This window comes from Centroberyx affinis, unplaced genomic scaffold, assembly GCF_046629955.1.
Source record: "Centroberyx affinis isolate AG114_WGS23_722 - 3 ecotype Tasmania unplaced genomic scaffold, CSIRO-AGI_Caff_v1 ptg000428l_1, whole genome shotgun sequence".
In the NCBI taxonomy this organism is placed as follows: Eukaryota; Metazoa; Chordata; class Actinopteri; order Beryciformes; family Berycidae; genus Centroberyx; species Centroberyx affinis.
Window position 1 is genome coordinate 425,418 of NW_027279092.1, and position 24,245 is coordinate 449,662.

A 24,245-nucleotide genomic window follows, 5' to 3' on the forward strand; every position below is an offset into this window, starting at 1 on the left:
CCTTCCACATCATTGATGCTCGATTAACTAATTACTTGACGTGGGATGGCTTATTCACTGGAAATGTAAAAAAGGGTGGATGGAAAATGTGTTAAGTTGGGACTCTGAGAAAAGGTAGAGTTGTATAATGAATTAATAAAGGGTTAAAATCTTCCTTCCAATATCCTCAGCAGCCACAGCACATCAATTATTCACATAAAGAGTAAAGAATCCATAAAGGTAGGTCATGAGTGCAGCATACCAAAGAAATTCATTTGAATATTTTAATCCGGAGAGACCGCACCTTACATTCACTGAGTTTGCTCTGAACACGGGCAAACTGCAGTGGTACTTTAGTCAACATGCCGGAGAGATAATGGGGCAGCAGAGGCTTGTCCCTCGGAGAGTGATCAGGAGGATAAAGCTCAGCGAACACACAAGTGCTCTTGGCAGCAGTTAGGGAGGAAGGGCCCGGGCCCGGGGTGTGATAAAGACAGAGAATGGTGGAGCGTATGACCTGGGCTTGATGTGATAAAAAACTGCAGGTTCTGTCTATGTGGACCTGGAGCTATATAAGAGATAGAAAGGGGCATATGTCATATGCTGGATGCGTGGAGCTGGGAGCAGGGTCATAATGTGAAATACTGTATCATTTACAGTGTGTCTCGTGGTTGGGTCAGAACAGACAAAAAGGACATGTTCATCATTTGTTACATATGCAGTGAATCCGTGGAGAGTTGGGAATCAGTCAGGGGAGGAGAGGACGGGAAGGTGAGGGGAAGGTGAGAAACGTTTTTGAGGTGCAAAGACCATAAATTTAACACCTTTCTCTGTCCGAGAAGAGAGGCAGGCGGGTGATCTTAAAGAAAGGGTAATGGAGAAAGTGATGAAGGAACGAGTAAAGGTATCACAGACAAGGGTGGAGAATGGAGGGTGTGCCGGCAGGGAGGAAAATGAAGGGAGAGGGAGAGGAAATAAACAAGGCCAGGTAGAGGAAGGGGTGATTTGGGTAGGGGAGCGAGGGCTGGGAAGGCAGGCGTCGGGGTCATAAAAACTAGGAGATGTGTTCTGGCCTCTGGGTCTTCATATCTTTTACATTTCTAATTAAAAGAGATAAAGAGTGAGGGAGTCATCAATCCCACAGTGATTTCCCAGTTAAGGTTTTAGAGGGGGCTGTAAACTAGGCAGCCCGGCATCATTGATTTTATAATTAGCTATCGTCACCCCAGACTTAAGATGGAGGGAGTGTGGTAGAGGGGCAGGAAGGGAGCTTAAAAGAGGGAGAGGGAAACTGCTGGAGGAGTGGGAAGGTAAGAAAAGGATGAAGATGATGGGGTGGTCAGCCCTGGGGGGATTGCAGAAGAGTCAAAGGTGAGTGGGGAGAAAATCCCGAATGAGAAATGTATCTGAAACAGGCAATGAGCCAAAAGGGAATAGGCTATATAGATGTGTGAAAAGAAATGGCACAGTTAATTGCCAGTGAAATGTCATGTGAGGATCAAAATATTACTATGATCTTTGGCCAAAAAAAGACACATTAGACTCAATAATGGATACATAAACCATTTTATTATAGAGAACCCCGCCCAAACCCTTTTACATGACTAATACGAAAATACATGGTGTACATGTGGGATAACCTTCACAAACAAAACTTCAAAACAAGCCATAACCACTGGAGCTTTATTGCAATGTGAAAAAGTGTCCTGCCAAGGAGCACTCATACTGGAGCTCTCAGTGGAACAACAAAAGAATCACTTCCCCAAGACATAAACTCAAATTACAACCACAAATATGACTATGGAGAGAGAATATGTGTAGTGTGCTAACTTCTGGGTACAAATACCAGGTTCCTCAAAACATTCCCACTTCTACATTTAGTGAATCAACATATACTGCAAAACCAGGATACCTAGCCACACAGGGTGAATGAAAGGTTGTAAAAACAGTTACTACAAAACCTGCTGAAAAAAATCCTCAATGATCAATCTAATATTCCTGTCCCTGCTGAAGTTGCCCAAGTATTAAAACCCATTTCTTTTGCAGATCTTTGATAAATTGTCTCTACTACTTTAAAATCCACATGCTGGTATTAGTCCCTTTCATTAGCACCAATATCTCGCAACAATATAACTCCAATTTGAAACCTTATTAGAGTCAAAGTGACTATTTTCAAGCAGAAAATATGAAAACCGAAAAGTGTATATAAAATACAGGTAAACACAACACACAATATGGTAATGATTGTGATAAAGACGAAAGGACACAACTGACATAAGCATCCATATATCAACTTTTCATCTAAAAACTTTTCTATAGTAAAAAGTGGGTGCAAATACAGCAGATACAAATCAAGCGTCAAAGTGTCTAGCAAATTCTTTTCTTAGCCAAGCATGAAAGACCAAGTTTTTAATTGTCATTTATCACACATTGCGCAAACATTAGCTGTGTGAAAATGGAAAACGTATTTCAAACTAAACCTGAATATAGTTTCATTGCAGTATAACTCAAGTTAATTATAAATAGAAAATCATGAAAAATGCATACAGTATTGATTCAAAGGTAGGCAGCAATATTTTTCAGGCAGTAAATTGCCATAGGCTGGGGGAAAATATCAACACCACGTTATGATGTCAGGATCTATAAAGTAGATTTTCTTAAATGAGACTCTTATTCCATTATTCTAGGCACAAATTTAGAACTGCATTAATGTGAAGGAGAGCAATTTCCTGTACATCACAAACTGTAATAAAGGACAATGCTAAATATCCAAAAGACCAGTAAGTAAATTAGCATTTCATTTAAATCTTCTGTAAGATAAAATCCAGGATCAATAACAAGTAAATATTGCAGTTGATCTATAGTTAAAAGCTTATGAGAGCAATAGCTTTATAATATGAGGTTACTGAAGTAGCAAGTTGCATCTAGCATCTATCTTAGTAGACTTTCAACACAATCTGATCACCTTTCCTTCAACTTCATGTCCATCTTAGGATGCTTCTCCATCACTAACTCTCCTTAACTGCATCTGTATAACAACAATCGATAGCTAACGCGTAACAGAAAGTGCATATCAAATCTTAGTTCTGAATAAAAGGAGGAGAAACATAATGTTATAGGCCTACATTACTGCATTATAAGTCTAACATAATGCTGTGTCATTGCTTTACGGTATCATGAACAGTGTTCAAAGCTGCTATGGAGGATTTAATGTTCAACGAGAGTTTTGCCATGATTTTCAGTGGAGACGGGCCCGCACAAAACATCATAATTACAGTGCCTGTCATGACTCCTAATCACAATTGTCATAAAAACGACATAACACCCGTCGTAAAGCTCTCGACATAGCAATGATTCAACAGAAATCATTCTGCTGGAGCGTGTGAACTTTCAAATGCCATAGCCCATGCTTAAAAGCCCACCGTTTCAAACTGTGCAACAGTCTTATGTCAGTCATAAACATGGTGTTGACCTGTCACCACAAGCATTATGTCATTCCTAATAACAAAACAGCTAGGGCGATAACACAACAGTCGAGAAGGGATAAACCAAGGTTCACAGGAGATACAATGTAAATTGCATATTAACATTTTGTCAGTGTAGTGTGTGAGTTGTATATGTGCTTGTTAGTGATTGTAACGTAGAACCACACCGACTCCAAGAAATTCATCTCCATCTCCTCCTTCTGACCAAGCCTTGAACTACTACTGCGGCTGGATGTCCACTGGTTACCATAGAGAGGTGTCGGCCAGATCACTGGAGGAAGACATAGAGCAGAGTGTGGGTGCGGAACAACTGAAGAAACACACATTGTGGTAGAAAGAGGTGAGAATGAAAGAGTGGGTGAGTGGGAGAGCGAGGGCTTTAATGACGCTGAAAATTGGCCCGTGACTGCGGTACACCCCTCAGGTAAATCATTGCTACAGCTTGCTGTCAACTTATCTGTCCCCTTGTCCTCCCATCTCGCCCCTCCCACGCCCCGGCTCTGTCTCACACAGCCTCCCCCGCCTCACCCTGGCTCAACTTCATTTACGACCAGATATTCAAAACTTCCATCTTCCAGCCATACTCACCCTGTCGCCATAAATAATCGGTTGCATGTGTCTGTGTGCATTAGCAAGCGCTGAACTCATTGTGTATGTGTGGAGCCATTTGGCTACCTGAGGACGGCGTCTGTGTGCTCAGGCAGCAAAAGTGCTGTTTCCTCCCCAGAGCTGTGCCTTCCACGTTGAAGCAGATCAGATTCCTCCTCCTAAACACAGGAACAAGAACACGCATACGCTCACACACATATCTTTCTGAAGGCCATTACAGTTTAATAACTAGCAGCCTAATTGCTTTTAGCAGATAATGGCTATATCAAATGATCCAGTGCCGGTGTATAACTGGTGAGCATGGCTATCAGCATGAAGACATAGCTCATTTTCAGTATCACATATAATTACACCATGATGACGCTGAATGGTTCAGATAGCGTGCCTTACCGATTCAGAGCTGTGTGCGAGAGTGTCGCCGCCGGCCTGGTGTGGCGAGGAGAGAGGAGCTGGCTGGTTGATGACCACTAGGCCCCGGTCCAGGTCCCGAGGGGAGGGAGGAGGAGTGGTGAGGAGCAAGGAGTCGGACTGGCCCTGTTCACACAGGCTGTAGTGGCCCAGAGGTCTGGAGGGGCGAAGCGGCTGCAAGGCCTCTGGGTTCTCATCCTCAGAGTCAGACAACGGGCTGTCAGGGCGCCCTGCCAAACATGAGCATTGACAAACAGAGAAGTGGTCAGCTCTCTTCAGAGCACAGCTTGACTCGCCCATAACACGGGTCGGCTTGAACCTTATTTAGTGTTGCTACTGAATGATAGCTCGCAGTTTTATTGTGCACATCTGTAGGCCATAGATTAATGTGTGACTCCAATCACCTGTAGAAGCAATTGGGGCAGTGCTCCACTTGGCATTGGCCACTGTTCCCATCCTCTGCTCCAGCTGACACATGTACTCCATCAACTCCTGTAGTGGAAAATACAGCCATCAGATCACACACACACTGGGGCAGGACTTTCATCATGGCTGCAGCAGCCATGACCCTCATAGCCCTCATAACGTCCTCTTCCCTGAAGCCAAAACCCAGACAATACAGATGTATAAATAAAACATTTGATAATATATAAATATCATTACCACTGTTCATTACACATTAAAATCTCTTTGTTTGATTTACGCCCTGTCGCGGTGTGCCCGTTACAATACCCCAACTGATTACTGTGCGTTAAAATGCAATGCTATATTCTGTTGTTAAAACATAGATTATCTAATCTGCCGGAGGTAGTTGGCAAGTTTGATGGTGGTTGTGGCCTGAAAGAACTCAAGAAGAGCAGTTACATCAAGAAGGGCAGGAGCACTCACAACTCTAAACCCACTCATGAAGTTAATTTATTATTCCAATACGGCAGAATGCAGTTTGAACGTTGAAAGATTTTTTTTTAAATTGAGAAATCAGTAGGCTATGCATAACATATATTTATACATATAACAAATATAAACACATGTGGAGGGAGTCTTGACAGTGTAAAACAACTTAAATCCTACAAAAAGAAGTAAAAATAAAATGGAAAAATAAAGAAAAAAACAACTATATAATAAAAATAAAGATATCCTACAGACATTAAATCATTTTCCATATTTCGGGATGTATTTAAAGCTTTTTATTCTCTGTTTTTTCTCAAGGAATCATATAAATCTTTTAATGGTTTAAAGATTTATTTTGGAGGAAAAAGACGGAAATTGGACACGTAATGACCCGGAAGTGAAGCGGCATGTTTTTTTTTTGTTTTTTTTACAGAAAACGGAAGACACCCCTTCCTGTTCCACCTACTTGTAGGGGGTCTCGTGCAGGCCGCAGGCTTTCGCGGTTCCAGAATGCCCGCATTAATATGAAATGGCGAAGGAAGTTCCTTTCAAAATGTGCAAATTTATAGGCTGATATTACCGTTTTGATATGCTACAACTGTTCAAAACGCGATTGTTGGCTTCTCATTCACAGCGATGGATTACTTTTATCGACTGAATTACCAAGAGGTATGGCATAACTCTTTAGTCTTTAATCTTTAACTAGCTAATCTTTAATCGTGGTGGGCGCATGCAAGAGATGGAAACGTTTTCTTGAGTGGCATGTCGCTGGTCGGAATGTCTCTGTTGGACCTTTATTTGTCAGCCAAATGTCCTGTTGTAATCAATAGGCAAAAGTTACATTTTAGAATAGGTACTTTAACAATGTTTTAAAAAAGTAGGCCTAGTAGTAGTAGTAGACTATGAGCAGTAGTAAAAGTAGTAGTCGTAATATCAGTAACGTTAGTAGTAGTACTAGTAACAGTAATAGTATATGGGCAATGCTAATAGTAGAACAGATGACAAACTGCAGTGGTGGGTGTAGCTAGCTGGCGGTCCAGCGGCAGAGCCACTAGCTAACTGACATGCACATACTCAGATTTTAAATTTAAATGTCAGCAGCCGTTGGATTGTCAGCTTGGCCCAAAATTCTTCCACTTACAGTTGGCATACCGACTTAATTCCTTGATCGGCAAGTTTTTTTTCGTGTTGAACATGGACATAATTTTCTATATTTTACTCTTTCGTGATTTTGATTGGTTGGTAGGCGATAGGGTTCAGAATTTAGCTTCTGCTGGTTAATACTAGTAATGTTGGCAAAGTTGACATACTCAATTGTATTACCTACCCTTTTAATGCTAAACCTTTTTAGCAGCTAATAACTTTAGCTCGCTGTTTAAGTAGCTAGCTAAACTAGTCAGTTATTAGCCCAATTGGCGCAATTCTTAGGTGCCATGCCATTGTTCCGACGGCCCATTATTACGAAACCCCAACAGTCCGAAAATGCCTGGCTCTATCCACAACCGTGGCTTCTGACAGCCTTGACCGTAAGCTTGCTCTAACCCTAACCTCAGTGACCCCATGCCTCAACCCAACCACCTCCGGGATAACGGGCTGTTGGTCCAATTGGGTGGACATTTTTCGGACTATCGGAATAATGGACCGTCGGAACAATGGGCAGTCCCCATTCGTCGGTTCGTTAACGTTAACACTACCATTTTAAAATAGCTTACATACTAGTGAGTAGCCTATAGCATAATTAATTCGTGCGAGGGAGGCGTGAAAATGTAGAAGCCTGTAGCAAATCAGATTCCGTTGCAGTTACTGATAATAAAAAGGAGTTTATTGTAGATCTGTGTTTGCAGTTAGTTCCAGGCAAAAACATTGCCTTCAAAGAATATTGACTACAGCAAATCAGACAGCTACCTTCCAAATGAGGCAGGGGGATTGTCTATTAACTGACTGATGTTACAGTAGCCTAATTTCATTTTCATTAGCTTACATTTTGAGGAGAATAGTGCCTACAATTACAGCTTTAACTGATATTCAGGACAAACTGATGTTGAGTTCAAAAGTTTATTTTGGAGCTGAGAGGCAGTGATCCATAATATCTTGCAGCAATAGCGGGGATATGGCATGTGTATTTGGTTATAGGGCTAAGTGGTGACAAGGTTAACAACAAGAGAGCCGAGACTGAAATCTTTGATGTGGTGACAGTGGTTTGGAGACTTATAATGTTCTCAAGGAATCTTTTTAAGTTTAAGTTATCTTCATTACTTAAACTCAACCCTTCATAAAGTAATTATAAAAAAAAATACATAGATGAACATAAGGGGAACTATGGTAGGCCACTGTGCATTTGGCATTTTATTTTTGCGGGTGCAGACAAACGCACACGTGATAATGTTTTAGGCTTACAGCCTGCCATTGCTTTATATGCAACCCACCACAATTATGGCGATCAGATGTCCCTCTTTTCCAGGGACAGTGTCAGTGGTGCTTTGTTCCCGGCTGCCACTGTCCTGGAAATGTCCCCTGCATTAGTATTACCGGGGGAGTCTGGTGAATGTCATTTTTGCCTCAGGACCACAGGAATTTTATCTTGTTTGGCTCTGGATGGGATTAGTATTGCAGGACAGTGTTGGTAATGTAATCCAGTACATTATGATTTTAATGCTATCTGGATGGCATAATGGAGGGTATTACTTTATTTCTCCTATACATTACTAAGGGGCGTGTCATTTCTCTCATATTCCAGAATACTGTGCAAAGTATTTGTAATTTTGGATCACATTGCATTGAACTGGACAGTATCCTACTAGAAGTGACAGACGACGTGGGAGTTTGCTGAAAAACATTAACATTTATCTGCATGGGGTTGAAATCACTGATTCACTCTGGTAAAAACTACATTACCAGACCTCCTCTAGTGGCTAGAATATTAATTGTCAGTAATTTTCTCTGAAACCCAGTAAAATTCTGTCTCTGAATTTACCTAGGCTAACTATTGCACTGTATGAGTGAACACTCTCTGACGTCCTGGGGTAGTTTTAATCCTGTCTTGACTGACATCCGGTGTTTCACACAATTACCGACTTGCGCACCGGTATCTGTATTACAAGGACCATATAACCAGTGGCTGGTAGAGCTGCATCTCTTTAGACTGATTAGACCAAACTATATTGATCCCCATGGGGAAATTAGGTTGTTGCAGCAGCAAAAGTAATGTTCATGTGTTGAACCACAACAAAAAGGATCACATTGAGACATTCATCTCCAATTGTGTGTTAGAGCACTGATACAAACTTTATAATGTTTGTTTAAAAAGAAATGTTACTCAGAAGGCATCATCATTTTTTAACAAACATTGATTGCTATCAACATGTCTCTGTTTCATAAGGATAGTTTTCACTGTAACCTACAAAGTCAACACTGTAGCCTGTAGGCTTTTCCCATGACAAATTTACAGTCCCAAAGGCAAAAAGACTTTGCCTTTAAAGATCACTAAAGTCAAGTCCTAAGATACCATCTATCCACACTGTTCACACATATTAGGCCTAGGCTAAATATAATCAATGTCAAAAACTCTTACATCGTTCCCTTATTTTTTGGCAAACTTTCTGGCAAAGCACATTCTAGTTTATCCCCTGTGACTGGACAGACAAAAAGTGTTTCTGACCTGCTTCTCAGCGAGCAGCTGCTCCTTCTCTTTTTGGGCGACCCTCAGACTGGCCTTCAGCTCCTGGAGCTCCCTGCGGGTTTCACTCAACTGGACCTGCAGGCCAGATGCCAGAGGACAACAAGCGATATCAGAACCGGGTCATTCCTTGTCAAATCACACGGTATGTGCACCTACCATCTCAGATTTCTCTGAAAGGGTTCCTGTGGTTAGAAACCAATAAGACAAGTATTCCTGTAACATTATTTTGTTTGTCTTCAATCCCAGCACATCATCTAATCCTCAGAAATGGTTACAGTCACATTATATAATGAAATATAAGATTGACAACTTAAATGACTCATTAATTTGGATGGGGGGAAATAATGTCACCATATTCAATGATAATACATCACATATTATGAAGAAGCAGTATTCCAGGGTCCAGATTAATGCTTTTGATCAAACAGAGACAATTGATATTGATTGTACAGTGGTCGTTTGAGTGGGATTGGCGTGGGTTTTGGGGGGTCTGTGGGTGGATTCTGACCATTTATGTGGATTCCTCATGTCTTAATCATTAGGAAGAGGTTTGGTACAAATAATAGGTACTATATTTACAGAATATTATATGAATCCTACCAGATAAAATTTTATAGTTTAGATGCAGTCAAATATTTTCATTTTTCACTCTTCACCAAGGTTGATCACCCATCAACCTTATCCATTTCTAACTACAGAAATCCTTTCAGAACAATCTGAGACCGTGGGTGTTGAAATTCACTTATAATAACTATTTATAGAACACTTTTCTGTGTGATTTGACATGGAATGACTCAACCATCAAACAGAACCTGTGGTTGCTGATTGACAGTTGTACAGTATACAGGGTAAATACGAGTGAAGTTGACCGAAATTACATGGTACTGTATATATTGTAGTAAATTCAAATATGCTTTTGACTAAATTACCCTATGACAAGAAATACTGCACTGCAGTAGTCTATGGACAGTCTGTCTTACCCGGTTGCAGTCTTTTTCTCTCCCAAGCTCCACTTCCACCTTCTCTCTCTCCATCCTCTCCTCCTGCAGCCTCTCCTCCATCCTCTGCATCTCTGCGTTGAGTTTCTCCAGACGATCACGGTCCTTCTGCCATGGGAACACACACACTCAAATATATTACATATTCACCTCAGTCAGCCAGGTCAATGGACCGTGCACAAAATTGGTTTTCTGCACACAAAACTGGTCTTCCACATGGAAGCTGCAATGCACAACAGATTAGCATGGTGTGCCTCATAGTGTGGGAACATTTCATCTTCAAAACATAAAATGCTGAGTAGAAACATAAGGGCTTGCAGCTACATAACTCATAGAGACTGAGACGACGTAGGGCAAAGCTTTATTCACAACTTTACCTCTTGTACCTTCTTAAAGTTACAGGTGCCATTTCCATTAGCTCATCTTTAGAATAAATTCTCCACTTTTCAAGGCAGGAATACAAGTTAAATTGCCATTTCAGTGATCATGTGTATTATAGCCATGCAGTACCTCAGCAGTGCGGTGCAGACTCTGTCTCTCCTGGGCCCAGTGGGCTCTGCCTTCTCTCAGGGCCAGACTGGAATCTGCCAGCTGCAGGGTGAGTTGGGCGGCCTGCAGACGAGCCTGATGCAGTTCGGCCTGTCCGTGGTCCCTCTGGGCCACCATAACACTCAGATCCCCCTTCAGGCCCTCTGCAGTACGTTCACTAGCGCTCAGACGCTCCCGCAGGCCCCGCATCTCCTTCTGAGCTGCCTCGCTCTCCGTCTGAGCAGAAATTAACAAAAGAGGCTGTGTTGGGTACATAACTGTAAGGAATAGCCGTAGAATCTCTTTCATTAAAAAAAAAAATGTTGAATTTGAAATGTAAAATTATATATTTTATTTTATAGCAGTTTTAGCATGAGCTTAGATACAACTATTATTTAAAGCAACATATGTATGTTGAGACCCTGTAGATTAGTCCTATTTGCCCAAATAAAATTCTCTTCAAGACACTTCTTCATCCACAGGAAGTGATGAATTGAAACTTAAGAGCGAAATACAAACGGTCTTTCTCCATCTAGAGAATGTGGGACTTGCCAAAGTTAGATCTTTTGACTCTTTTGTCCCTTTGGTATCCTTTGGTGTAATGTGATCACAAACCGGCCAGGGCCAGATGCATAGAATCTATGTAGATTGAACAGTAGAAATCTGTGTATGAAGAAAAGGGGAGATATGCTTACACTGTCTTTTCGTCAGATTTATAAAAACCTAAGTGCCTATGATTGTTTGTGATTTATCATTATAAATCTCAATCATTCTGAAATTGGGCACATGTGCACAAGCCTTATGCCTATGCCCAGTTTGCCATAAATTGAAGTCTACACACCTCTATTTAACCTGGTTTGAACATAAACACCAATCATCATCATGGGCCAGAAAATCAGCGTGCTCGCTCACTGCTGTTGAGGAGACAGTTTGTATTTCGCTCTTAAGTTTCAATTCGTCATTTCCTGTAGATGGAGAAGTGTCCATACTTGAAGATAATTTTATTCTTTCCTTAGTCTATATTGGCAACGTCCTCTAACAGCCAAAGCAGCCAATTTATTGTTACGCACGGCCATTACGCACCGCTATATATATTGCGAGCCATAATAGCCTATTGATTGATCACATGAGTAGTTCTAATTTATGATCTGCGTTATTTTTATTCCCACATTACTGTACAATTTGGGTCACAATATGTAAACCCATTTACTCACACTAAAATAAAAAACATACTTGTAGAAAACTTGTAGAAAGAAATTAGACCTATTAAAGAAATGATTAAGGCTCCAAATAAAATGTCACCCAAATTCCCTCTTTGACGTTCTCCTTCTCTTTGCCACATTGCTCTTTGCTCACACTCAGCTCATTAAATTTTTTTTGTGTGGAAAGTGGCCTATGCATACTTTGTGCGTACCACATCTTTATACATCTGGCCTCAGGTTGGTAAACATGAACATGCCGTGTCTAGTTTACTGATATCACGTACATGATTTCTGTGTATTGAAGTTTACATTTTACCGCCATATGGAGCCACTAATGTGCAAAATTGCCTAGTGCAGCTTTAACTATCAGTCCACATCTTAAAACTCAATCTCCATTCCTCCTTTCCACCCCTTCCCCTCTAATTCCCAAAGAAGTGTCTGACCTCTTTCCTGTGGGCAGTAGTGAGTTTCTGGGTGAGGGTGGTGATGGTGTTTTGAAGCTGCAAGACACTGGTGTCTCTCTGGGCCAGGGAGCTCCTGAGGCCCTGGAACTCTTTAGACAGACTCCGGAGCTCTCCCTCCGTCTGTTCCAGCTTGGTCTGAGAGAAAAGAATGAGCGAAGAAGATGGGAAAAGCAAGAGGGAGATTTAGAAGAAAAAACAAAATAGGGAGGCAGGCTTAACGGAGCGCTAAATGTATCAAGGATATGCGTTCATCTTAGACATAAGCTACCTGCAGGCTCTTTCTCTCACTCTCCTCTTCTTTTCTCTGAGCTGCTGCCCTCTTAGCCCTTTCCTTCATCCTGCACACAAATGTCGTTAGCAAAAATCAACAGAAATAGTGAGACCCATGTAAAAAAAGAAAAAAAACAGCAAGAAAGATAGAGAAATGGAAAGAAAGACAATGTCAAACCTCTCCAACTCAGTCTCTCTCTCCACAGCTCTCTGTGTCAAGGTTTTGATGTCATCCTCCAGCTCTCTGATTCGCAGTTCGCTCGCCTCCCTTGCAGCCAATAAGGCACTTTTCTCTTGGGCCAGGGACTCCCCTGAATCCTGCACCTCCTAACAGACCAGATGGATTTTTTGGGATTAATAAGAAGAGATTTGCATTTAATGTTTCGGCTCATGACAAAGACTAAGACACCCAGAAATGAAAACTCTAATTCACTGAACATTTTTATAGTTACTGTTATTTTTGAATTTAGAGTATTCAAGATAACAGGATAAAATTAGATCAGAGACTAATTAAATGATCCTCGCCCCTGTCATTTGCCTGGCCCCCAACAGCACCTTTTGCTTCCTCTCCATGTCCTCCATCTCCTCTCGACTCTGCTTCAGCTCTTCCCGCAGCCTGGCGATATTGCTCTCCAGCTCTTTGCGCCCTCTGTCCCAGGCGTCTCTCGCCCGCTTGTACTCCTCCCTCTCCCTCTCCTTCTGCCGGCTTGCCGCCTCCTGGACCTGCAGCAGCTTGGCCCGCTCTCGCAGACATTCCTGCAGTCGACTCTGACAGAGACGGGAGGAGGCAGGCACAAGGTGGGGAATATATCATCGTGCTCTCATCTTTTTGTACCAGCAGTAAACAACAGTATTGATTTCCCAGCATATCTGTTATCAATGCTCATTCATTTTGCCAAATTGAAAGGAGTCACATAATACACTCTCCCTTGCTACCCAATCTCCTCAGTCTTTTCTTTATTTGTTATGCCCACCTGCAGCAGTTCGGCCCTGGGTACTACCAGCAGCATGTCTGTTCCTCCTTCCTCTCCATGGGCCCCCTCCTCCAGAGTGACCAGATCCTCAAGTGGCTTAGGGGCGCAGAATGTGAATTTGGAGCTGCGAGAGCACACTTCCCCCTTACCATCGATGTACACAAACTGATACTCCTGGGAGCTGGGCTTGGGCAGGTAGGAGGCTAAGGAAATGGTGGGAAGGAGAGGAGAGTCCATATTGCTAGCATTCATTTGCAGAGGAGAGTCATTTTGTGTTATAGTTGTCCTATTTTCATTTGTATGCTGCCTTACCTTTGCTATTATGCTATACATGGTTTCAAGCAAGAATGAAGGGGAGGGTAAGTGCACCTGAAGTTAATTTACCTACCTCCAAATTCGGAAGAGCTTATCACCTTTTTACATGAATATAAATCTTAATAATATCACCAATAGTAATTTGCACAGTAAATAGTACTAGTCTTGTCTAATTTAAATGCGGTGTGGTCTTTTTTTTTTTTTTTTATAAAATAAAAATCCTATTCTTAAAAAGATGTTTTGTTCATATTTTTGTTTGTCCACCTAATCCTCATCACACACAGAAGTTCATAGATTAGCCTCATTTTTGGATGATTTACTCTGCATTTCTGCTTCACTGTACAAAGTTAAGTAAAAGGAAAGATAGGAGATAGACAGTGGAGATGACAAACGACAAAGGTTATGAGCTGTATTGTAACCCATGACACCAGCTTAGGTCACAGTGTAGGCAACCTTTTTTTTTTATCACTACATCACTGGTGATAAGGAACCATCAGCAGTTTCTTTACACTTGTTTTCCTCCGCTTTCCTTGCAATGAAGAATGACATTGGCAATATGTTTAAGTAAGTGATAAATCACTCTGGCAGAGGTCAGTGCCACACCTGCTGCACGTGTACAACCCCCTCTCCCCCTCCTCCCAGTTGGGCTTATCAGCTGCCACTGACACAGACAGGACAGTAGACACGAGTCACAGTGTCCACTGTATTCTCCAGTACAGTAGTAGTAGTCAGACCAGGCTTTGAGCCATTGTCTTCCTCATTCTCATTACTCAACCTCATGCTTACTAAAGAAATTGATTCAAACCATGACACAGACTGATTAAAATTCTCTGTGAGAAAGAGACAGAACAAGAGGGAACTTTGTCTATTTCAAAGCAGTTTTTCTCTTCTTTTTCCTGTTATAGGAAATACTCTTTGTGATACAAATAACTCTAACAATAAACCTTTCTCTACTCGATACACCATTCGCAAGCCTTCTCCACAACCGAGTAATTCAATTTACGAAAAGATCAATCCTCAGCTGAAGGTTTTATGTGCAGACCTGAGCAGAGTACTTTTATGGATTTCAGCTAACTATGGGAAATAAAATACAATTACAAAGCAAGAGCATGAATACCCTGGAAGTGAACACAGCAGTTGACATCTGTGCCCTCCTGGTAGTCAGCCGGGGCCAGTGCCCAAACAAACGTGTGGTAGTCCCTCACTGACGACCATCCCACCTGAGGAAGTTGACACACACACACACACACACACACACACACACACACACACACACACACACACACACACACACACACACACACTGTTGTGTTGCACTTGGACACATACAATTCATTTATTTGATTTTGTGGCAGTCATCAGGTTAACAATACCTTGAAGAGCCCAATCCAGTCATTGCTGGCCCAGTTGTGCAGTGAGCTCAGAGTGTAGTGGCAATCAACTCTGCTCTGAGGGAAGTAACTGCAGCCCACGTTTCTGAACTCCACCTGCCAAGCTTTTTCCATGGCAACGCTAAACAAAGACAGGCTATTTTGCACCTATGGGAAATGACATACAGTAAACAAACTCATTTTAGGTCATTTTCCACAAACCGAGGCAAACACTGACAAGCATAATTAGATGAGGTAATTGGGAAATAGGTGAGAGGTGAATGCTGGAAAACACATAGAGAGCCAACAGTCTGTGAATATTTATTCAGTGTAAGAAGATATCCTGACTGAGCGCACACTTGAGGAAAGGACATCACAAGATCTAAACCTCATTGACAGTGGGGCCTATAACCAGCATGACATATTACACTGTCACTAGGACTATTTCAGTCATCGTCACAACCATTCCCTATTGCACACAGTCACGTGTAAGCATGCAGTATAGGCTGATTGGAGTCTCCATTATGGAGTGTAGGGCTCGAATTGCATAGGCCATGCAGCTACAAACACTCTCCATGAATTTTAAGGCATTCTCGCCTGCAGTTATCCACACTACTTGGGGACACTGTGGCCTACAGAAAACATTAATTAATTTGCTATTGTGCGAGATATTTACTCTTTTACAGATCACATGTGTCTGACAATCTGTTAAGGCAATGAACCCTCTCTCATCAAGGCAGAAGTTGAAGAAACAGGCAAACTTTCCATTTAATAACATATTTTAGGCTTCAGCTATTGGACTTAAGAGTGGGTTAACATATTTATAGCTAAACATTCTATAGCCATTCTATCCCCCCCCCCCCCACCACACACACACACACACCGCAAAACAATAACAAAAATAAGAAACTTAGGGAATCTATGATGTATCCATACATGGCAAAAGAATCGCATAATTATGCAGCAGAGCCTACTAACAGATATAAAACTATGTAAAGGGGGAAAAAATCTATCAATTTATGAGTAGTCATATAGTATACTATGTCTGTGGTACTCAATAGTGAGTTAATAGTGGCCTTATTGTATTTTTTTTTTTATCTTCTATAGTATCACAATCATTTGCATGTTTGCTAATATAGGGACTCATAATTGTGCAGTGATAGCCTATTTGTAGAGCATCGTTATAAAATTGACTTTAGGAGTACCATAGTGTTTCGTCAGAGAGTAAACTAGTCTATATATTGCAGAGCATTTTACAGAAGCTGTCGAAAAGTTAAGAATACACTCGCAACATATTTCAGAGGGTTCACATTACACAGCATGAGGCTTGAGGCCCAACAGTAGCACATGTTGAGAAAAGACAGTGTGCCATGCGCGACGACCACACGTTGATGCAAGCTTATAAAAACAAACATCTAAACAAAGGCACTGTCGGTAGGTTTGGGGCTATTTAAATAACAGTAACCTATTAGTCAAAGTGCAGCGCATGTACGTCAGACAAGACAATTACGGGCTTTGTTAATTGCAGACGACATCTGCGCAGATATCTCTCGACCGTCTCTGATAACTCGCTTACCTTTTAGTCGTCGCTTCTCTGTAAACGATCTAAACGAGCCGTCCCTATCAGATGTAAGAGTCACAGTCCATGCGAAAACATCAAAACATGAGACAAACTCAACTATGGTCTTCTCCTCGGGCTCAGCTGTTCCACTAACCCGAAACAATAACAAAAACCAAAGCAAAACACAAGCATGACAGCTTCGGGACCACCGCTGAATTGTGGGAGCTGATGTTCCAAGATGGATAAAATGACCCTCAAATCCAACGATTTAAACTACAACCCCCAAGCACAAAGGAGAACACCAAAGGTCGAATTAAACGTAATATGATGCCGCTCCTTCGCTCCGGTTGTTTTTCTAATCGCTTTTCAACACACCGGGCGCTATTGGTTATACAACAGTAAAGCGACGACTGACCAATGGTGAAACAGGACCTCAGGTTTGCGATGAGAAAAACAACAAGTTACTGGTGCTGTTGCGAAATGGATGTGCCATGAGGATGCACATTTTGACCCGTGTTTACTCGGCTTACTGTTGTTTTCCCTCTTTATTTGCAAGTGTTCATTTCATATAGAAACTTATAATAACGCTTGTGAGTTTCATTGTGCTTGCTCTATTGCTCTGCACGTCAACAAGCCTACGCATTTTGCAGGTGAAGGTAGGAGTTGAGCGCCACACTTACTTGCAGAACAATACAAATACTCTGCAACCTCGGCTGTGGCCCACGCACATCATTTAAGTTTTTTCAGCTATATTACCTATTCATCAATTAGCCTACCTATTCGGTTAATGACTTTCCCAGTTTGGCATGTGGTTTGAGAGACTCTTCACTGTTCTGTGGTTATAAAGGGGCCTACAATTCTCCCAAATAATGAAGCTGCGGTGCTGGACGCCAGATGGCAGTATACCATCTTGAAAACCCATTGCATAAAGCAAGACAGACCCTTAGTTTTTTTTGCAATGAAGTTGTCACATACAGGCCTACACACAAAGCCCGACGCCACCAAAAGATATATGCCCTTTTATCCTCTTTAGGCTGTCCTATAGCATATTGAAGCTATCCTACATTTTTCTTTTGCAATAATAATGGCATTATCTACTCACCGACCTTAGATAAATGCAGACTACTTTTTCCACTCCTTGCGTGTGTCCCCCGGGGTCCAAAACAGAAAAATGGAGACAGTCTTATTTTGTTATGATTAAGTGCGGCACAAGGGGGAAATCGCCTGTTTTACAAATATTACAACAAAACTACAATCTATGTTTTATCCTGCATTATAGGATACTCTACTACCATAGAATAGAAAAATACTGTTATGTACAATAAGATCACTGTAAAGTCACTATTGAGTCGGGACAGGCTATTATAGTATTTTTAGGTTATTTGTTAGTTCTCGATCAAAATCCCTATCCTAATTAGGAGTCCTCATAAAAAAGATTGCAAAATAATGTTTTCGGCCATTAACGAGGCCCAATCCTATTGTAGAACTGGGTCAATTAAGGTTGCATGCCTTAATCCGGACTGCAAATGAAATCTGCACTGCTGCAGCAGGACGGCAGCTACTGAGGCAGTCAGCTACCTGAGACTACATTCAGTAGCCTAATTGGCAGCAAAAAGTCACATCACAGAGATAGTGATTTAAGTTTATATTCAGGTTAGCATCCTTTTGCAGCCGCTTGCAGTTTAAAAATCGTCTATCCTATATTATTATTGATATTTCTATATTGCTTAAAGCCTGCTTATTTATTTCTGACCTTCATTCCAGCCTGCTCATTGTTGAGTCAATCCAGTCAGACAAAGTAGTTTACTCCTGCTCAATTAGTCGGTCCAGTTTGGCTAATTTAGTCCGTTGAAGACACTATAAGGACGCTTCAGGTAATTTTATGCCGACGGACAGTCGATGTTGAGACCCTATAAATTGTGTTTAAGTGGATTAACAGTGTGCTGAGCTTGTGTGAACAACGAGATCCTGGAGGCAGCCTAGTGGCTCTCTATGCAGTCAGCTAATTAAACAGCCTGTGGTACAATGAGTAGCTTATTCATTAGTAGGCCTAGTAGCCTACCATTGTTTACGTTGGTATTTTATACCAATGTTATGAAAACGAATATAAAACTAATTTCAATTATACAGTTTATTTTGTAAGGTCTGTAATGTCCAAAAGACTAGATTAAAAACTGTTGTCTTGATTCTGTTTTCTTTCTATCATGACTCCAGTCTAGAGTGTGAGAAGGGAAGAATACACTCAAGCCAATAAAATAGATCTAATTGCCTCTCTACAAATGCACCATAGACTACTACTGTACACTTTTTTTTGCTGTTTTATTTAGGTATTTTGTGGTAGATAGGTAGGTTTTGTGGTTTAGAATACTTTCAGAAGACAGTAACAGATGTCAGGTAGCCTTGACTTTGAAGCAACTGTTGTGAAGTTATAAGGTGGTTGTGCAGCTGGAATGTGAGGCTTGTTCACCTAATAGAGACTAGACTGCAAGTGGATTGTCCATGAAACTGCTTGATCTTGACCTCGTTGCCTGCTGTCACAAGTCCTCCGTCTGTCGGTGCCCCCCCCCCCCCCCTTCCCTACAGACACACACACACACACACACACACACACACACACACACACACACACACACACACATACGCACACACAGTCTGACCTTAGTCTTTATTTCTTGGGGAATTGTGAATTGGGCTAATATTGACACTTTAAGCATTAGCTAGAAAAATATTATCAACTGTTCCTGCACAAAAGCCTTGGCGCACTGTTTATTGGTTGTAGGACTGTTCCACTCAAATTTCATCTCTGTTGCTTGTTGATTTCCAGCAGCCTGGCTTGGAATTCCTCTCAATATAAGAAAATGGTATAGCCCCTGTGTGCTACTGCAGTTTTATTACCTGAGGTGGTCTGCCCGAATATAGCTTACCACATGTCTCATTCAAAGGGAATGGCAGGTATGTGTCAGTAGTCATAAATTGCAACTTGCCTTCAGCACTAATCAGTTGCCAAGGAAACCTAAAATGGGATTATGAGCTTCTGTTGTATTTAGGCAAGGAATATATTAGAATAGTCTACATCCAACACTCTTATTTGAGAGACAAATATCAAAGCATCATATATTTTCTTATATGTTGGTAAACAATTTATTTCTTCATCAGACTAAATTGACACATAATGTGTTTCGTCTGTGAACAGGGCTCTTAGAAAAGTCTATATTTTATTGTTCCTATCAAAGACATTGTGTTATTTACAAATGAAGCAGCATGAAAAGCAAATGCGAGTTAAATAGTGCCAATCAGCGTAGCGTAGGGTGAGTGATGTAACCAGTATGGGGTGTTTGATCATTTAGTAGAGCAAAGGCATTAGAAGGGTACAAAACAAAGAAAGAGCGAGTGAGAGCAGAGAGCCTGGAAGGAGGGCAGAGTGTTGGGAGGGCGGAGATAGAGAAATGGGGGACGGTGGTATTTAGTATGCACGGCCAAGCTGCCCCATCTGCTTAGCGCAGCAGTCCCTGTCGTATAACTGTCTACAGGCCGTGGGCCACATAAAGAATGTCTCAGATTTGATGTAATTCCGCAAAATTAATGACAGCTTTACTCGGTATGGGCCGTGAGGGAATGATTAGTGTTTGATCGTCCATCTGATCAGCTCCCTTGCCTGGCTGCAGGAGAGATGCTCCACTATATACCGGCATGCTGCCTATGGCAAGCACACATGCTCACCCACACATATAAGCACACACACACAAGCACACACACAGACCTATCCCACCTATCCCAAAACCTTCCCTGGGCTCCCATGCTCTAGTTCTGCATCTAGTCCTGGTTCCTGTTTCCCTTAACGCACAGAACCAATGTCTTGTTAAACTCTCTGTGCTGTGACACCTCACATCCAAATGAACACCCACTGATGGGCGGGATGCAGGTCCCACTGGCGGTGTGATTGTGCGCAGGGCAGTTTTTATATCACTCAAAACAGGCTGTGCAGTATTTCAAAGGAAAGTGGGCCAACCGGCATCCAATTTAGAGAACCCCGAGGTCGCACTGTGACCTTTTACAAGATATGCTTTATTGCAGTTGTGATTGGAATTGGGTATTAGTTTTTAAAAGAGATGGGGAATGGATTGGGAATTTGAGAGAAGAAATTGATCCACTGGATGGATTGCAGGAGTTGGGCAAGTGGAATTCCTCTCCTCCTTTTAATCCAGCCCCACCCCAGACGCCCAACCCCCACCTCTTTCCTCCTCCTGGGCTGCTGCGTTTACAAGCGAAGGGGGCATTCTGTTTTACAAGTGAGCCTGGTGCGTCTCGGTGTGCTAGCAACATTAAAATTGAACCCGTCTTATCTGTGCAAAGCGTGAGGCTTTACATCAGAAGCTGTCGTGCTGCTGCCATGAGGCTCCTGTGGGCTTTTATGTAATGTGGTGCAGTCAAAAACCCAGCGGACAATTAAAGTGAGCTGATAGATAAACAAGTGATTGAAGACAGGGATGTTAGTTGGTGGAATGTTAGGTAGAGTTGGGGGAGGGCGACTGCATTGCTGATGTGTTTACCATTGTTAACAAGGCCAAGGCCAACACACAACAGCCAAAATCAAGTGTTTCTTCATCATCCTGAGTAAATAGACTGATCTGTGTGGAAGTGTAGTTTTCAAACTCATACCTATTTTGTGCTGAGTTGCATATGGCAAAGCTAATTTCCCATCTGACCATTAGCACTCTGGTCCAATACCAAGCACAGGAAGCCTAATTCAGCAAAGGCTTGGGGAGGGTTGTGTTTCTGCCAACACAGATTGTTGGACAGATTGGCAATCCCTCATTGTGTATGGATGCAGTGTTGTTTTTTCCCTGAAATTGTAGGCCATTATAACAAATTACTTGCAAAAACACCATTAAAGTAAACAAAAAAGCTTCTTGCATCTGTTTTGATGCTAGGCTTGTTCCAGTTCAGTTCCATCTGAGTTCATTATCCTCCCTTAGTTTTCCTTTTTCCTCAATATTTTTCCATTTGTGCATGCCCTTCCATAACACTGTCTTTCCGTATTACTTGAACGTGCCACCCCCCCACAATCGGCATCCTCTGATCTCCTTTCATTTTGCTCTCTTTCTTGGCCCACTCCTCCTCCCCCACTGCTTTCTTTTTCTCCTCCTCATTTTATATTTTTGGCTGAGCTGAGGACCTTTCTTAGCGCGGTGACCTTTCTGGTTTTAAATTAAGCCCCACTGCGGCATGTCTCTCTTCATAGACCGCCGGTTACGAGCCTTCAGAGAACCGCAAAAAAATAACGATTCTGATGAAATGGCCCCTTTAAAAAGCTCTTCCAAATTCCTTTTACATTTTTCTTCCCCTCTTCCCCCCTTTCTGGTCGCATTAATATTCACACTAATGAGGAACATCCTAAAGAGCAGGCCATGGAAAATGTGAGATGAGACACATGCACATGCGTATCCACACGCACATCATACACACACTGTTGCTCATTGCTAATGGGTTCTAATCAAATGCCATGTATGTTTGAAGTGATTTATGAAAACTGGGCAGCCAGTGCTTGCAATGTGATTGCTTAATCAGAAAGAGACCATTTTTCAATGGATAACCTAGTTTGTGGCCTTTTAGAAGAGACCATGTTTTACATTACATGATTAATAGGCTAATATTAAATTGTATTTAGATGATGAAGAGCTTTATACTGCACTGAAATTATGTTGTTACCTGGTAGTTCTGAATTTTTTTCCACACTTCACACATGTCCAAAATGTCCTTGTTTGGTGTCAACAGGCTGGTACAGTGTTAGGAAATGAGGTGATGATAAACCTCAGTGCCATACAGTTATACCTCCCAGGTGCTGAGTAGGGGTGTAATGGCCTTGTTACTGCACCATCGTCCTCTTGTCTGCTGTGCATAATCCTGCCTTGGTTGTGGAAAATGGAAATGAGGAATCTGACTTAGTCAACCAAACTGTGCTACAGAAATGCCCCCAATTTAATTGAAACAATATGAGCTGTGTCCGCTTTCCAAAGCCACAATCAAGCAATACCTGTTCATTGCTCCCCTATAAAACTCAGACAGAGAAAGCAACAGCAATTACAGGGAATAATCAGAGCAATTAAGTTCCCCGGCGAGGGCTGAGCTGAAGCCTGTTCTTGGGCCTCATGGGAAAAGGCTTCCAGTGAGAGTGCTGGAGTCCCCTTAGTACCAGTGGAAGGGCCAACTGCACCACATGTACTCAGTTACCACTACTTCAGCAACACACAGATATCCATGTACGTGCAAACTCATTACACAGCCTTTGATACTATGTGGAAATACAGGCCTAGATAATCTTAGACACAGACACTCTGCATTTTGGTGGTGGACTAACACAGACAAATTACATTTCTAAATGTGTTTCTAGCTCCATAATACCAATCCATACTCCAACGCAGATGTCTCTGTTTATTCATTGTGGTGTATTAATGAACTTGGATGCTGTTATGTCCACATACCATTAAAGGAGTTTTTTCAATTTTGGAAGAGGTTAGCCCTACTGGGTTTATTGCATTAGGAAGATGGCTGCATTTAAGCACATTAGAGCCACACATTTTCCTTTCCATATTTCACCTCATAAAATTCCCACCGTCACCCTCGGACGCAGACACAGTACCCAGGAAAAAATGAGTGTGGAAAATTCAGAGCAACCTGTGACTTGATGTGGAAATATGCAGACAACATCAAACCCTCTGGTTTCCTCTACTCAACAGATTGGTCTCCTTCTCCACTAAGGATGAGCATACTGTAGCCTTGAATATTAATCTCCCCCTATATGGGCTGTATCTAACAACAAGCAGAGATGATTTCTAGGGCCCCTCTCTTAGGGTGCTCCCTGTAGCCTTGGTAACCCTAATGAATTATGGGCCAGCCCAGTTAAAACATGTGTGGTATTACCCCATTCCAGGGTGTGTCCTCCTGGGTGTCTATGAATCATTGATCTCATCAGACTGGTTCTCTCTCTCTCTCTCTCTTCCCTCCCCTCCACTTTTCTCCCTCTCTCTCGTCTCCCCTCCCCCATTGCCTGTCACACTCCAGTCCCCTGGGGCGTCTGTCTGGGATCTGCCAGGCTCATCAGTGGAGCAGAGGAGGAGAGGAGAGGGCTAACTGGGAGCCCATACAGGCTGTAAATCTGACCAGGGAGGGAGGGGAACCTGCAGTGTCCACACTTCCCCTGCAGCCCAGTAAGTCTAGCAGGCCCCCAATACATTGAAACCCCCCCCCCCCCCCTCTCTGTTTCTCTCTGTCTCTTTCACGCACACCCTCACATGCACCAACACGTGCAGACACACACACACACATATGCACACACGCACAGAGGCAGTGTATACTTGGGTGTTCAGGTGTTCACTGTCACCACAGCTCACCTAACTTACTGCAATTAGTTAAACTTGTCTTAACATGAGAGCGATAATGATAGCAGATCTTTACCATTCTTTCACATAATCAACCAGCAAGCGTACACATGCTGACAGGGAATGACCCCTT

At 42.1% G+C, this 24,245-nt stretch overlaps 1 protein-coding gene across 1 annotated transcript; it reads right to left on the reverse strand.

Annotated features, from left to right (window-relative positions):
- Nucleotides 1-1,535: 1,535 nt before the first annotated feature.
- calcoco1a (calcium binding and coiled-coil domain 1a) lies at nt 1,536-16,881 on the reverse strand. The gene is made up of 15 exons (XM_071516719.1): nt 16,749-16,881; nt 15,176-15,340; nt 14,920-15,022; nt 13,488-13,690; nt 13,069-13,281; nt 12,692-12,840; nt 12,512-12,581; nt 12,223-12,378; nt 10,560-10,814; nt 10,032-10,157; nt 9,031-9,126; nt 4,886-4,973; nt 4,464-4,711; nt 4,140-4,231; nt 1,536-3,735 (listed from the first exon to the last, which is right to left on the reverse strand). Exons 2-15 carry the CDS (start codon nt 15,305-15,307, stop codon nt 3,708-3,710), a joined length of 1,959 nt encoding a protein of 652 aa, XP_071372820.1. The 5' UTR covers nt 15,308-15,340; nt 16,749-16,881; the 3' UTR covers nt 1,536-3,707.
- Nucleotides 16,882-24,245: the final 7,364 nt, after the last annotated feature.

What these genes read in the sequence shown, in the direction of transcription:
- calcoco1a (XM_071516719.1), bottom strand. Translation starts at nt 15,307, where the DNA reads ATGGAAAAAGCTTGGCAGGTGGAGTTCAGAAACGTGGGCTGCAGTTAC. An exon ending in GTGAGAGAAAGAGCCTGCAG is followed by an intron (nt 12,379 to 12,511) that starts GTAGCTTATGTC and finishes CTTTTCTCTCAG; the next exon opens with ACCAAGCTGGAACAGACGGA. An exon ending in GTCTGCACCGCACTGCTGAG is followed by an intron (nt 10,158 to 10,559) that starts GTACTGCATGGC and finishes TTCCCATGGCAG; the next exon opens with AAGGACCGTGATCGTCTGGA.